The following is a 16,511-nucleotide window of genomic DNA, read 5'->3' as shown; positions in this document are numbered from 1 at the left end:
ACATGGGGGGGGGGGGGGGGGGGGGGGAAAGGAGGGAGTTTAGAGACGATTGGTGGATAAAGGGTGGGAGAGTGAACGCATCATTATGCATGCTTGGCAAGAAATAAAAGTCACCTGCTATATCAGAATTAATTAGGCTGCTCTCCTTAGACATGTGAAAAGGATAAAGTACCTTTCCATCTGCATTCACCAGTTATAAAAATGTGCTAGCTTTAATGTGTGTTATATTACTTCTGTTCTATCACGGCCCTCTTGTAGTGGTTCAGTACATTACTACCTCTATAAAAGGAATAAATATTGCCGTCTACCATACTAATGTGCTTGCCATTTACTTTCTAGATGGGGGATGAAGATGGCTAGGCAGCAGACAGAGTAATGTTTGACTCTCTGATTGTCCAGCAGGCTATTTAGCTTCACAGCATAGAACAGAGAGAAGATTTGCTCAGTGATTTACTAGAAAACAGGGCAAATACAATTTTATTTCCACTTGATTAGCATTATAGGAAGCAAAGAAACTATTCTCTCTAGGTAGAAATGCTGCCACAGTGCATTGCAGCTAATATAAATCTAACTTGAGTCGAAGATCACAGGACTCAAGCAACATACTCAAAAAATACTCTATGCTATTTCGCGTAGCTATTTCATGGACCTGAACATTGACACTTTTTTAAACAATGTTTTGTTTTCTACACAGTCTATATATCGACACATTTATATACAAGCCCTGATTTGTAGTGAATAATAACATTTCCATTGCTTGTACTTGAATTTCATGAGGTGGGAAAACTGTTCATTCAATTTTGATTCATCTGTGTAACAAATATTTCAACATTTTCCTCATGAAAAGCTTTGTTTTGACTAGGACACAGGTGATCAAAGACATGGTAAGAATGTCAGTGTAGTAATAAATTAACTGGGAGCTAAGAGACTTGCTCATCTTGAAATCATTAAAAAATACAAAAACAGATTATGAGTTCCCCTCCCCAAATGACTGTGATTAGAAAAGAGCTGGAGAAAGGCTCTCTGATGATGGGCACATTAAGACAATGAAAAGAGGAGAAAAATATGCTTCTTAAAAGGACCAATCATTTTCAATCAGCCAATGGGACTGCCTGCAGCCATTTCGCAATTAACAGCATTCTTTGTGTTTGATAAAGGACTGAATGTTGGCAATTTAGAGGAGGGAAGACAGGAATGACAATTGTTCTCACAGCTAGGCAGCCACTTCAGGGTGAATTGTTTAAGAGCTATCTTCTTGGCACCGCTGAATCCTTTCACTGGTCCTTTCACTGGTCCTTTCACTGGTCCTTGACCAGACCCATTGTCTGCAATCTGACAGCCATAATGTGTAAAAGTAGCAATATGGTGGGCCTATAGAGCACAACTTCGACTGGCTGTGGTTTCATGTGAATGACTATGTAGATAATTGGTGCTATGTATACACTACATCTTACCCAGACAGCATGGTCATACATTTGTTCATCTATTGTGCTTTTCCTTCACTGCATTCTTATACAAACTATGGATAATGCATTTCCTGAAGTACTTCTGCATTCTCTTTGCTATGGCACTGGGTGACCAGAATAAACAGTTTGCACTTGACCCTGCCAATCTAATACATAGTTATCTAACAAAACATCAGGTTACTTTGAAATATGCAGGTTGGTAATGGAAATGATTCAAAAGCATTGCAGGCTGAGAAAGATACAATTGATATTGGAGTCAACGCTTCAACACTTCCAACCACCTGATAGCCAATCACATGCAAAATAAACATAACAGAGAACTTACTGAGGCAATAAGCTTATCCACACAGTCAGGAGCCACACTGTGAAGGTGTGTGAGGTGGAACTGCAGGTGGATCTTGTTGTTGAGCATGTCCTGGCATAACGGGCAGCGTAACATGGGCTGGACAGAGTGCTGCGTCATCACGTGCATTCTGAGACGATTCAGGTCCGTGTTGGTGAACTTGCAGTAGGGGCACTGGTACATCTGGGTGGTAGAGAGACGGACACCGAGAAGGGGAAAAAAACAAAGGGTTAATGGGGTGAAATGGATGTGGTGAGAGCACATTTGGCCTGCTTGAAGAGGAGCTGTAGATCAGGCGGAAGATTGGGGCCCCCCTTCCCTCAAGCAGGCAGATCCCTCTGATCACAGACAACTGTGTAATACTGAGCACCACTGAGTCTTGGCACCTACTTCAAAGTGCTCTCATCTGTCAAATACGATATTGATTTTCCACCTTATACACAATTAGCAGTGCAACTACAGCAGAAAGGCTAAAATATTTTTTAGTAGATTTGGAAAAAAAACAACTGCATAATATAAAAAGGGTCAGCGAGATAACAAACTAAAATTATTAGAAGTATATTTTTACATTTCTCTTTTTAATTGGTGTGTAACCTTCAAGCTCATTATGAGGGCCTGGTACTTGAGGATGAGATAACCTTTAGCAAGAGTCCCTTAATTCAAAGAGTTTTAAAAACAGAGAGTTTCGAGAACATCTGAAGACATCAATGTTATCAAAATTGTGTGGTTTGTAACTCTCACCTGCTCCGTAGCGCTCTTCTCAGCTGTCCTGGGACGCTTTGAGGAGAGCGGGCTCTCGGATGTCTCTGACCGCGAAGACGGCCTTTTGGAGGGGGTTGGGGAATCTGACTGGTGCCGTTCCGAGTGGCCAGACACTGCTGCAGATTCACAAAGACGCACACAAACAGAGAGGGATGAAGAGAGGAGAGCAGACATGTCAAGGCAAGGTGAGGATTTGGCAGCCTGGGAGCAGGTCAATCAATAACACTGTGGATAAATGGCTTTGGAATGCCTTTCTTAAATGTGATATAACTGCATTTAACAGGAATTGGGCAGAGAAAGTGTTGTTATCCAACTCATGTCTCCCCATAAAAAAACACCACTTTTTGCTTGTCTTCCCATGCTGCTGCAGGGGAGCTATTTCTTTCAATGCTGGCTTGTCAAGATATCACACAACACCATAAACCGCTAATGAAAATATGAATTTGCCACAGGGTGCAACTTTAGGTTTCACCACATATTTTCAGTCCACATGAGTTTCTTAACTTGAGACAAGGTACATAAACATCTTGCGACCTCGTCATACAGCAAGAAGGGAAAAGAGATCCACACCAGACTCAACTTTAAACACAACTTGTTTCTGTAACTACTTTTTACCTGTATAACAGATTATGGACCATTCATATTTCCCATGCATGTGATGCTCAAATGTGTGCATATTCTATTTGATTGTTTTTACCAGTTAAGTGATGCTGATATTGTAATGTTTGCATATTTAAGAAAAAGGCTAACACTAAAAGGTCCGCAATCATGTCTTGTGTATTCAACTACATTTTGTCCTTGTCGTCACAGAAGGAATCCAAAAAGAAGAGCTAAAGAAGAGGGTACAATTCAGATTTTTGGTATTTTGACCAACAGTCACAATTCTGCATTGTCAAAATTTGAATTCGTTTTAAAAGAGTGATCAGGCTATTTTTAAGGTATCAAGAAAGACATGTTTGACCCAGCTTGTAAAAATCCTCAGTTCTTTGTTTCCAAAAGCAGGGGATTGCCAGTGAAATTCTGTTTCACTGGCATTTCTGTAACCAGCTAATCCTTCTCCCGTGTGTTGTAGTTCTGTGCAAGTGGACTGTGACAAAGAGAAAAAGAGGACAGAAGATTAGAAAACCTCTTTTCAAGCCCCTGAGCAAATCTCGATACTTCCTCAAAGCTAGGTCACATATGACAACAAGCTTTCATTTCACTCAAAGATTTTCAAGACATAAGAACATGCCATTGGGCTCAAAGATGGCATCAGATTGATGATTAGTCATACCCCAGCATATTCACAGGATACAACCATGCTTCCGAGCTCAGTCTGTGGAAACGTAAAAATGGGCTACAGCTATTGTCGGGTGGCTGCCAATCTTTGAAAAGATTTCCATTATAGTCACAGTGACCTCAAGTGTTTCACTATAGCTCACAAACTGAATCACACGGCTAATCCTTTTAATGCAAACAGCACCAATATTTAAAAAAAAAATCATGTCTGCAGAGCACGGCCTCACACAGGAGCCACTTTTAAAACCACTCCACTTTATAAAGAAAAAGAGAAACTAGAGGTGGCACACAGAAAGGCATCACAGTTGAGCACGAAGCTAAGCAAGGGCTTAGCAGAGGAGCCAGCATGGGGGAGCTGCAGTAACATCACGTTTTGTCTCCAGTGGAAAGAATTCTCTGTGAAACTTAAGCAGGTGTCTTGCCAACCCCTAACAAGCCCATAAAGAGTTAAATTTCGCCTGATTTGTACAGTCCTGAAAGGGTAAATTGAGAACAGAGGGCATTGGTAGGGGAGGGGTGGTTGGTCGGGGGGTCAGGTTAAGCAGGGCTGACCACGCTTCTGCTCCAGACATTAAAATGTCAGCTCCAATCAGGACGAGGGCAGTTGAGCTGATTACCCAGTGGGGGACATGGCTTTGGACAGAGTAGCCTGCGAGATCTCCTAGAGACACTGGGATCAGCCAGGGAGGCCCTATTAGGGTCCAGTCACAGTCAATCCTATTAAACACATCCGCCAATAAACAAAGGGAATGTTAAACAAAAGGAACCTCCCATTCCCTGACATTAACCTCTCAGTCATGGCACTGTCCTCACCAATTCCTCCTCCTCCGAAACTCTACTTCAGTCCACTCCTACTTCCCCTGAACTCATCTCTCGAGGAAAACAAGGATGGTCATCTGTGGTCACCTTCACATCTTAACAATCTGGTTGATCTTTTGACCGTTCACATGTGTGGGCGTCATTATTACATTTAAGAATGATAATGTGTTTTCCTTAAAAAAAAGAAGAGATTTCTCTTTGAGCTAGCCTATTGAGTTATTTAGGAAACATCAGCATTGTTTTGTGTCTTCATCAGCAGCTCAGTAATACCATAAAAGAAACAAGCAAAGCAGCTGCTCCAACTTAAATATGCATAATTGCCATTCACTGGAAATGAATGAACTTTAGTCAGAGAGAGGTAGAGTGAAAAAATCTGAGACTCAAAGAGTAGGTAACGCAAGGTGCCACAGCTTTAAGGTACATGCATACAAAACAGAAAGTAAGCATGGATTAAGTATCCTCTCGGTCTCACTATTACGAGGATAAACATAATTGACTACAAGTATATTCCACTTCCACGATTAACACCAGAGAGGTTAAACAAGTGGCTGTTTATGCTAAGGCACTGCAGGAGAGCTGCTATAGAAGGGGCCCAAACCAGCTTTAGTTCAGGGTGTGTTATTTTTATGTGTGTGTGAGAAAGACATGGAGAGAGAGCGAGCGAGAGAGAGAGAGAGAGAGAGAGAGAGAGAGAGAGAAAGAGAGAGAGAGAGAGAGAGAGAGAAAGAGAGAGAGAGAGAAAGAGAGAGAGAGAAAGAGAGAGAGAAGGGGACAGATGGAGGGCTGGAGAGGCTTACTCAGACAGTCTTTCTCGTCATGGCCAATTAAGACCCTATAAATCTGATCAATCGCCTCTCTTGAGAACCCTACACCCCGACACCATCACCGGCACCATGACTAACATCCAACTACTATATCAGGTTTTTTTGTGTGTCAAGGGTGATGAAAAAAATGACCGCAACATTGAAAAGCTGGGAAGATTTTTGTCATAAAGGCACAGTCTAACATGGCCATATTTGGACACTTGTGTCCGAGCACAGATTCGTACATGTGAGTCATATGGATCTACAATAACAGCAGGTCAGAACCAATGACCAAAACACGAGGTCCTGGTGGAACAGGATATACAACTATCACAGGAGCAATGTACTGTCGAGAAAGAAGAGAAAGGTGAGATGTGCTATGGATGTCAAGAATAGCTGACAACAACTAGAGGTGAGGTCGAGTTTATCTTTCTGATGTTATATCGGTGGGAGTAGCTGGGAGAGAAAACATACAAAATTATTTGTGTGTTGTTGATTTTTTTTAAGAATAATTCCTGCTGTTTTCCCTTTCATAAATAATATTTCTGTCACTCTGGCCGAGTTCTTCTTGAATTGACAGTCTCATCCACTTTTAGACCTAAAGCCACAGTATATGACAGTATTTAAACCTTGGTGGTTGATTAGATTAACAATGCTTGTCCCATTCACAAGTAGTCCTCCACAGAGACCACTCTGGGTTCCCCCTCCGTCAGTGACCTTAATGTCTGTCAGGAGTCTGTCTGTTAGCCTGACCTCTTCTGCCTGGTCATTAGACACAGATCCCCCACCCACACCAAACCTTTTCTGACAGATACACAGGGTGGACTTTTGTTTGAAAGCACAAAAGGCAGGGCAGGAGTGGAGAAAAAAACCTGAGAGCCAATTAGGTGATTATTAATTCATGCCCCTTTTCCGTAAACCAGAGGCTTTTCTGCTGTCAAGTCCCGTAAGTGAATTGGACTTTGGCACCTTGTCTCACCTCCCATAGCTGGACTGTATTATTCAAGCAGCAAAGGGTCTGTCAGCACACTGCACCGGTCTCTGGAGCAATCACTGCCTTGTTGTGCTTTTAAAGGGGGAAAAGGTGCCTATTGGACAGAGTGACTGACACGGCACAGACTGAATTAGACACAACAGGTCATCTGCCATTGAAATCTTCCAGGAGTGTAATCACAGCTGCCATTAATCGGCTTTGTCCTTGGGAGAGGTTATCCATATTCTAAAATGTGAGTTACAGTAAACAATATGTAAAGTAGTGAAGGATGGGAAAAAGATTCCTGGCACTTCGGAGGGGAATTCCCATCCTGACTGACACGGGGTCCTCATCATCTCCGGAGCCTCTGCCCCCTCATTACCACAGTTCCTGTCTCGCCGAGGCAGCTTTAGACCTCCGGTTGTAAAAAACGTGACCTATCATCCAGTCTGTCCACGCCAGCGAGGCTGCATAACTTTACTGTCACTTTGCCCAGAACAGCCACAGTCTGCCAATCACTTTAAACTGAAGCTCAGCCCGAAATTCCTCTGCATAGCAAACCTAAAAGCTCCTCAGTGGTACACTTCCTGAACTGAAGCCTTTCCCCTTTACATTGTAGAGGGCTTCTGATTTGCCTCTGCCCCCACGTAAATGAAATAATTGACGATTATTTACGAAGTTCAAGAACAAATCACAAAACTGTGTAGTATAAGGGTGTTATGCAGCCTAACGACGTGATTGCAAGAAAGGCCAATTATTCTAGAAGAAATTGAAAGGAGATATTAATAAGCAGAAGTGTTATTAAGCCACTGAACAACAGGATGACATGGCGTTCACCTTAACAGGACGCTCTGAGACACAGCACTGGCGCTTGCCTATTAGACACCCCGTGGTAAAACTCGTAAACACTGAGCTTTCGGGGAGTTGGCTCACAAACAAGGACAATTTATGGCCTATTATCTTCAAAGACAAAAGGAGTTACAATTTGAGGGATGACAAGCACTCAAAAGACGTGATATGAATATGTAAACATTTTCACTGCTCTGTCTGCTGATTTCTCATACTACTTAGGGTTTAAAAGCAACAACAAATCACCACTGCACTGAATGTCTCCCAGCTTAGAGTAACACAATCATAAACTTGAATAATTTGATTGTAACTAACCATAAGTATCAACCACAGCTAATGTTAAATCTACATATCTGCATTGTTATATGGAGAACAATCCATAACATTTTGGAGGTCGGTTTCTGAATGAGCAACACCAGAAGACAAGCAGCACAATGTAGAGCACGGTAAAATATGAGCAGACTGCAATGTCATCGTGCTGGGTCTAGGGGATGCTAGACATCATGTTCATTATACAGACTAAATGCAGCATCTACAGTGTCCATCTCCCGCACACAACACACCCGGACATGCACGTATGAATGTTAAAGCACATTGATATAAACACACACAGGAAACACACAGAGTTGTAAGCACACACAGCTGCACAGTCTTCATCGAAACGATATTTACCTTTACATAATTTAGAGCACTTTTTACCTACAGTACTGTAGGAGCCTCATATGAAAGGTTTGGAACATCCTGTAGATAATGCAAGCTAATCAGATACATCTTTAAAACATTTTTTAGGACATTTAAAATACCACCATTTGTTCCAATCTCTTTACACTGTCTCTATTATTATTTCTTACAGGTCTACAGTACATGCTTCAAACATCGGCATGGCAATCAAACAACACCTCCACTGTAGGTGTTCAGTCTGAAATGCATAAAGGTATGTATGAACTATGTATAAATATAGATTTCACCGATATATTTTGATTTTATTTATCATTCTCAGCACATGAGAGGTAAAAACAATGCTCTGCTGCATCATTTAGTAAGAAAATGCCATAATATGCATTATTTGTACACAGGAAGTGTAAAAGAAGCAGTTAATTGAATGCTGCATGTCACCTGGTGCTCCACAAAACTATGTCAAAATACTCCTACACATTTTAACAGCAGTAACATTTAAGCCCGAGCGAACAGGGAAGAAGCCCAGCATGGCAAGTGATGGTAAAAGGAGATTCACTGCATACAAACATGTGCTGTGTGCACTACATATTTCCATGTTTGAATAAAGAAAGGCTGTAATATGGCTGAGATGATGGCATCTAAAAAAAACCACAATGATAATTAGAAATAAAATGATTCCCAATTTCCCCATATAGCTCAAGTTATTTGGCCTAAACGCTAGTCTAACTTCACATCTCTTGCATTGTTTGATCACTTGGTACAGAAAAATCAAGACCAAAAAGACAGATTCATTTACCTGTTAATAGTTTTCAATACAACCTGTCCCATACATTTATGTTGAATGTGTCACATCATAGTGTCCAAGTCTGCAGATATATTAACGATTCCTCTCCTTCCTCCTCTTCCTGCTCTCTCGACCTTCCCATCTCCCCCACACTCACCACCCTGCCTTTCTCCTTGCTGCATCCCTACACATTCAGCTGCTGCATAAATACACCACCTGCTTCAATGCAGAAGCTCATCCTATTTGCCAGAGAGAGGAAAGAGCCTCGTGGCTATACTTATACATATTTCATACGGAGAATTAAAAATGACCATTTGAATTACTAATCATGCTGAATGATAAAATTGCAAATACGGCCAACATGAACATCTTTGTCCAAATACATTAAGATTTTAGTATTCCCCTTATACTGACTTTAACTGTTAATTTGTATTTTCCTCTCTCATGATATATACTTATGACAATATGCTGCATAATCACACCATATTACTTGAGGTGCTGGGAGCATATGACATTTACATATGTCTGAATGCCTGTACATGTAAATGTAAATAAAAAAACAACAGAATAATGAAGGCATCTTTCAAGAGATGACATGCTGAATACATATGCATTTTACAAAGGCGTCTGATGTACTTCTAAATGATTTGAATGAACACTGAGGAGCTGTGGAACAAGAAAGAGAAAATAAGATTGACAGTGGCTTTAAAAAGGAGGAAGCCTTTTTTCTGTGTTCACTAATGCTGTCTGTCTGCCAGTGACTGTCATTTGTAAAGGTACAATGTTGTGCTCTGTTCCAACAGCTACATGACAACGATGAGAAAAAATACTTCAGCAGTTCTAATGATGGACCTTAGAAAAGAGCTCGGTCTCAGACAGTGGGAGACCGAGCACCTTTCAGATAAATAACAGGTTGGCCAAGACGCTCATACACCGTATTCTAACATACACACCTTTTTATGTGCCTACCGTAGAAGAATCTTCAGACAATCACTTGCCCAAACAAGCGCTCCCCTGTTTACCAAATGAATTGTGAGTTCCTCCTCACTATTTTTCCCCACAAGATGTTTTTTCACACTTACTTTGCTTGGGTATTGTAATCACCAACCACAACAAGTTTGAAGTACAAAACGGGACCCTGCTATTAAACTACAGCTGTCAACCTTTCGCTGACAACACAGCCTTGAACCCGCCACCCCAACATACCCACCGACCTCTTCCCTGACATCAAACAGAACCTCAGACCTGGTTCCCTAATGCACATGCTATTTTTAACTATGCGTTTCTAATAAGCTGCTGGGAAGCTGTACATTTTTCATATGCAAGCACATATTTCCTTTGTGAAAACACAGAAACACACTTATTTGGTGATTGGCGACTGACAGAGGGGCGGAAAGGAACTGAATATGCTTGTATCAAATTGCATGCCTTTCAAAAAGGAGGAATCCTAATGCGAGGAGTCGTCTTCCTGTGCACCACAGGTATGAGTGAATTATTAATCGGCCAGCTCATTTTAATGCTTTTTAAAGTGCTTTATTTTGATGTGCTAAAACGTACTTTTAGCCATATTCAGTCAGGCATGCATATCATTATTTCTTCCATCAAAGAAGAGTGTCGCCCTTTCAAAGAGCACAAACAACTCAGCCTCATTTAAAATAGAAGTTCGAATATCAAAGACATTTTACAAAGGCTGGGCTTCAAACACTGTGATGAAGTTTTTTTCCCCCACACTTTATAAAAAAACTTGAATGCAAAAGGTCTGAATTGTTTTCCAGCTTTTAACCTGACTAGTGTAAATCAAAACATCCTGCAGTAACACACGAAGTTAGACAAGTGAGAAGCATCTATCCAGGCCTGTTGATGTTCAGTGTCATCATTATCAGAACTCTCTTCTATTGAATAAGAGATGTCTTATCTGCCAGCACAGAGGCGTACAAAGTAAATTGTGCATAAAAAAAGGAAAATGAAACTATATTTAATTTACACAGATGTTTCAGATATCTGTATACAGTCTGCAGTAAACAAAAGCGTTGTATATGATTAGATGCAGTGATGCGCATATACTGTACGATATGTGGGACAAAATCTACAATTTCAGATTCTTGCTTTAAACTTTGAGACCATGCTTCATTCATGTCGAGGAGATAATGCCAGGCAGCACAGCCGTACAAATTCTGTGTTTAAAGAAGTGTCGACATCTTTCACACACCTTACAATCTATGGAAAAACTTGTTTTGCCACTGGCTGCACACAGAGCATCAGTGTTATTAAATTAGCTGCCTCTTCATCTCTTAATAATTGTCAAAAAAACTGCTCTAACTTAAATACTTCTCGTTATAGTACCATCAACAATAGTACAGTGCAATACTGCTATAAGAACCGTAACTGGTGGGTACTTCTACAATCATCAGGGCTGTCATCTTTCATTGCAATATGTCCTCTTAAAACAATATAGGGTCTTTCAGACTGACCCTCAAACATTGGTCAATGTTTATACCTTTTTTTCACCATGTGGTATAGTGATTGTCATAATAGGTCCAACAAAGAGAGAGAGAAAAAAATCCCACACATGCATGCTGAACCATTCAAACTGGAAAAATAGCCCAATTGAATTTGCTCAAAATGTTCTTTTGGGACCTTCTGACCAAAGATTGTTGAGGCCTAAAGCTCCTCCCCTCGTCCTAAGCCCAACCCCCTGCTTAGGATTCACCACCTACACCTGTCAATAAAGAAGCCCACAGATGACACCATCCTGATCTGATAACATTAAACACAGGTAAGTGTTGTCTGTGTGTGTGTGTGTGTGTGTGTGTGTGTGTGTGTACGTGCAGCAAAGTTGGGAAGGGGGCATTGCTATCACATGTGTGTACACACATGGCTCAGCTGGAATTATACATACAGGCCCCTCTCTTCTCATCACCTATTGAGCAAAGACAAAACATGGGTCACATGTCGCCTGAACATGTTATCTAAATTGATAGTTTATCCTAACTGTATCTGATGGGATTTAATGGCTGGAAACCTGCAGCATGAAAGTGGGAGTATTTTAGAGAGTGTTTAATGCTTAAAAAGGCTCTCAGTATTTTGATAAAAGTCTGGTTGTTCAACACCATTCAAGTGCAGGGCCACATGTTTCCTGTGAATAGTTTCCTAAATGTGTGTGGTGTAAATATTGGCCTTACCTGTCCCTTTGGTGAGCTCCTTCTCCCCCCCACTTTCTCTGTCTTTGGTTTGGTCCTCCTGGTCTGTGGTGGTCTCACTAGCAGCCTCCACATCCTCACTCAGCTCTCCTGAAGGGGGAGGGAGGATGGGATATGTAAATCACCACGCCATCAGAATTGGTGGAAGCACTTAAAGGGACGGCAGCGGTTTTTTTCTGTAGGAGCTTGCAACAATTACATATGCTGACACACAGTTGCAAGGCTAGCAGACAAAGAGGGCAGCATCTGCTTTCTGTCCTGTGCTGTCTGATCATCACTGTGCAATTTGTTTTGACAATAATTATAAAATCAGAGTTATATCATAAGGGAAGATTATTGGCAAATATTTATTAGTGTTATATATATATATATATATTATAACTATTATTTTAGATATTTTCTTATAATTATTGTAATTATTACGTGTGTATTGTATTGTATATTGTATTGAGAGCAAATATATTTTTCCATGTATTCAAGACCATGCCAATAATATGGTTTCCACTGATTATTTGTGGACATATAACTGTGGAAAAAACCTCCCATGTGGTCTAAAGTGGACAGATGGAAAAATAATTGAGCAGTTACCTTAAAAAGGAAGACTTTATACAAGCCCTCATTCTTTTTCTCACACATGAACACAAACATTCATTACTATCCTGCTGCAATCTGCTACTTCACTTACCTATACAAGCCTCATTTCACTTCTTATATCTTACTATTGCAAAAAGAAAGAAAATCATAAATATTTAAAACTTTCAGAGCCACAATTCATTTTATTTTTATGCCAAGTCAAAGACAGAAGTCCCCTGTAACCACCTTAAAAGCCTCAGCTCGATATATCAGGCCATTTAGGAGCATTGAAGTCCAAACAATAGATTTCCGATAACGCCATTTGTAAGTAACACACAGAGGAAAGATAGCAAAAACAGATAGTAAAAAGGGCATCAATCTTGTTTATTTCCCTCCAGTGCCCCCTGAACATCCCCTTTGCCTGTTAAGTTTGTTTAAAAGTAGTGGGACCTGCATGCAATAGCATTGATTTGACAACAGTAAACTAGGCCGCAGCCAATAGGCCCTATCAGTTATTACACACGTCAGCTAATTCTCAGCAAATGTACTTAAATGTTCTTTTGAAAATGCTTTCATGCTCAGGTCTCTACTCTATGAGCTATTGATATATTGACAATGCTACAACAGCTACTGAAATATCCTGTTCAAGTATTCAGCCCTGCAGTCATCACACATCCAATCTTAGCACTCCACATGACTACCCACAGCCAAAACCACTTTTATGACGTTACATTATCCACAGTCACTGTTTATCCTGTCAGTGAAACATTGCATACATTGTATATGTACTTTTGACATAGTGTTCTCAAACTCCAGTATGTGGCATTACCACAGATACACTTTGAATGCTTCTACATCTCTGAACCACATGGCTTTCCTCACAAACCATTACCTGATGGATTGAAGTCTTATACTCACAATATATTCAGAAACAATTTCCACCTAAAGGTGTAAATAGAGATGCCTTATGCAAGTAAGTCATGTTTATAAATGAAAAATACATTGTGGAAAATTGTAGTTTTTTTTTGTTACTTGACATTTCATTCTCTGCTGTGTATGTGAAATTAAATTGACTGTCTTTTTCTCTGTAGGCCGAAAAAATATCTACAAGCGTGCTATTTAAGGCCCATGTAAAATGGTCTTGCCTGTTAAAGGTTGACTGAATACGCACTATGGCTACATTCACATATACAATTGTATTATGCATGCATATGGGGGTTATTAAGTTTAAAAACAATGAAAGTCAATGGAATTTGTATTACTGGCAGGACAAGAGCGATATCTTCCATTTTCTGCTCGCTGATAGAAATGCTGTAGGACACAGCTCTCTGAGCCGAGCGATTGTTGCATGTGTTATGTTGTTACACATTAATGCTGAAAGCCGATCCTGTGATCCAATGATCCCGTGTTTAAATAAAAATATTTAAAAGGGATGACTGACTCCTTGTAAAAAAGCATATTTAAGTGTTCTCTGGATCCCACACACATGAATACATTTTACTCTTTTATTTTCAACCATGTTTCTATTATGTTTCCAAGGCAACCCATGACTTCCATGCGGTGCAGCCCATCCCGTGCTGGTGAGGTGGATCTTAAACATTCCATGAAAACCAGAGACCTCCTACTGAGTCCCAAAATCCCATCTAACTCCTGCCTGCATACATATCCGCAACTCTGTGAGAATTAGGATTACTAAATAATCCGCATGTAAATTTTTTCACCTTTAAAAAAATGGGGCAAGGTGTAATTTCTTAGCTATGTGACACTTGTAGTGAGACTAATTCCCCACCTACACATTGATACACACGTTGTGCTTAAACATTACTGTGATAGACAGCCCAACATTCTAATTATGTTTATCTTCCCTGTACCCACCCCCAACTTCCTGCACACTGCGCACTGATATTTTTTCCTGTTTTCAAGACTTCTTTACATAGATGTTTAATCAACGTATATGACACTTTTAGCACACACAACACAGAGCATCGTTCCGTAATTTATGCAGAAATGCAGACATTTAATTCCAGGAGCAGTGTTGCATCTTTAAGTGGCAAATGGCTTTGCCTATTCCTCATCTCATCTTCAACGGTATGACAGAATGATTAAAGCCAGGCCGACGATAATTAATGAAAGGTCATGAGTGGCCTAAGAGTAGGATGCAAATGAAAGAGACACTTAAACTGTGGCCAAAGATTAACTCTGAAAATAGATGAGGAGAAACACTCAAAGCTATGGCAGCAGGCCATTTTTAACCCAAATCTGAGAGATGTTAAGGACAATAGCCTGAAGGTTGTCTTCTAATTAATTGTCTTCATTAACCATCCTAATACAATGATATGAAACAGTTCCATTAATCTAATCATGCAAGCTGAATAAGCCCATTGCCGACACAGAGATTACACTCATCTGTTCTGAGCATATACACATCAGCTTTGCTCTGCCATTCACTCAGTGGGGACAGTCCATGGGCTCTCTGTTCCAGCATTTTACACACAGACACGAGCAGACATACACACACACACGCACACACACACACACACCATACAGACACTTAGCAGCCTTCCCCTCTTGTGTTTTGCTAGTGAGTGCAGATGCTTAATCAGGCCCATAGGTGTCACTCTATACAAACTGGGAGAGAGCAACTTGCTCACACACATTAATGAGGTGCGGGCAGGGGGGGGGGGGGGGGGGGGGGGAGAAGGGGCCGAGCAGCAACAGACAGAAACACACGGGGAAGGGGAAAAGGGAAGAAATGTGTGGCGATGACAAAAGCAGATGCTATGCAAGAGGCGTCCGGTGAAGATGAGACACTGAAAACGGCAAGATTACCTTCAGATGCGAGAGAGCAGCCTTCCTTTCCCCTGAAGAGCAGTGATTACACGAATGCTAATCAGACTGACAAGCACAAACGGCCTAATAAATAATTGATAGTAACCACTGCACTTTCCAGTATTCCTTCCCAGACTGTAGAGAAGAGCAGAAGCAAGTAATAATAGTCACTCTAGATATCTTTCACTAGGTCAGGCTCCTCCCTCCATCCTTGGCCTCAGCAGAATACACTGCTAAGATGATAACTGCCTTTCTTAAACTACAGAATTTCAGTCCTACCTGAGAATGGCTCCAGTCTTCCTTAAACAGCAGTGACAGTCTGCTCTCTTTAGTTGCATATATACAGAATCTCAGTCAACAACACTGTCTTGTCTGTCTCTCTTGGCTTTCGTAAGTCCTGGAGAAGCAGCGCGGGGGCTGAGCTGTGCTTCTCCCTCTCCCCGGCTCTTGAGTAGGGTTGAGCTCTGCTTCTCTCTGGGCTCTTGCGTGGAGCTGTGTGTCTAAGCTCTCATTACTCTCATTTTGATTATTGTGGCTATTGTTATAATTTTAACCAGGTTTCACAGAACCGCACTGTAAATCAGAGAGGTGTGCTTCCCCCCGCTTTATCCAGGTCTGGACAGCTTCCTTTTCTTTCACGCTGCACTGTCGGATAAAAAGCAATCTTATTTCACACTTCACAGACTCTATCTCCCCTACTATTTTTTAAATCCCCCCCCCCCCCCCCCCATCATCCCTTGCACCCCTTACTTATATCAAAGTTGGCCTGACTCTGGACTGGAGGGTGCAAAATGAAAGTGACAGGAGGGTACCGTGGGACAATGAGACACAGGACCCATGCTGAGGGCTTTCATGCATTGTACGCTCCTCATATCAGCACCTCTGCGCCCCATACACAAGACCCCCCCTTTAAAGCACAACACACAGGAAAACACTACGACCCCTAAGAAACCCCCTCCGCCTCACTCACACAGACACACACACACACACACACACACACACTCACACAGACAGACACACACACACACACACTCACTCACTCACTCACTCACTGACAAAAGCTACCTCCTTATGCCCTCATAAGCTACTTCTCATAAAACCACAACAGAGCAAAACACGGCCACAATCGAGCCAGAGACAAGAAGGGCTTTTGC

The 16,511-nt window shown here is 41.2% G+C and overlaps 1 protein-coding gene across 1 annotated transcript in view; it reads right to left on the bottom strand.

The window, feature by feature from the left end:
* The window catches only part of zfhx3b (zinc finger homeobox 3b), a 137,928-nt gene that overhangs the window by 16,941 nt on the left and 104,476 nt on the right, over positions 1 to 16,511 (bottom strand). The window contains exons 6-8 of the mRNA XM_079289598.1: positions 11,938 to 12,045; positions 2,551 to 2,684; positions 1,792 to 1,992 (exon numbers count right to left, since the gene is read on the bottom strand). Coding sequence (XP_079145724.1) covers positions 1,792 to 1,992; positions 2,551 to 2,684; positions 11,938 to 12,045 — 443 coding nt within the window. The remainder of the gene's footprint in view (positions 1 to 1,791; positions 1,993 to 2,550; positions 2,685 to 11,937; positions 12,046 to 16,511) is intronic.

Source organism: Melanostigma gelatinosum (assembly GCF_949748355.1).
Source record: "Melanostigma gelatinosum genome assembly, chromosome: 2".
NCBI classification, from domain to species: Eukaryota; Metazoa; Chordata; class Actinopteri; order Perciformes; family Zoarcidae; genus Melanostigma; species Melanostigma gelatinosum.
This window is presented reverse-complemented; position numbering and strand designations above follow the sequence as displayed.